The sequence below is a fragment of the Neopelma chrysocephalum genome, unplaced genomic scaffold (assembly GCF_003984885.1).
Source record: "Neopelma chrysocephalum unplaced genomic scaffold, ASM398488v2 Primary Assembly neopelma1_56954, whole genome shotgun sequence".
Taxonomy (NCBI): Eukaryota; Metazoa; Chordata; class Aves; order Passeriformes; family Pipridae; genus Neopelma; species Neopelma chrysocephalum.
In genome coordinates, this window is record NW_020903510.1 from 1 (window position 1) to 401 (window position 401).

Sequence of the window (401 nt, forward strand, 5' to 3'; positions counted from 1 at the left end):
GGCGCATAGTAGGTGTTACTCCCAAGTTTGCTGACCCCAGCGACGAATTCCAGCCCCTTCCCGGGGCTCTGGCGGGCCCAGGTCATGGCGTAGCTGCCGAAGGTGAAGCCAGACTTGCGCCGGGGGAGCAAGACCCGCCTGGGAGGGCCGTGACCCTGGTGGAGATTTGGGGGCACCTCAAGGCCCCAGGGGAGTCCCTGCGGCTCTTCTGCCGCACCTCCGGCTTCACCTTCAGTGACTACGGGATGGGCTGGATGCGCCAGAGCCCCGGGAAGGGGCTGGAATATGTGGCTGGGATCGACGATGATGGTTACACTGAGTACGCGCCGTCGGTGCAGGGCCGGTTCAGCATCCCCAGGGACAACGGGCAGAGCTCGGTGACGCTGCAGATGAACAACCTC

At 64.8% G+C, this 401-nt stretch overlaps 1 gene segment (V, D, J or C); it reads left to right on the forward strand.

The window, feature by feature from the left end:
- Positions 1–81: 81 nt before the first annotated feature.
- LOC113979169 lies at positions 82–398 on the forward strand (the record flags this gene model as incomplete). The annotated part of the segment is given in 1 exon segment: positions 82–398. A coding segment is annotated over 1 exon segment (317 nt), but the record flags the coding sequence as incomplete, so codon positions are not given.
- Positions 399–401: the final 3 nt, after the last annotated feature.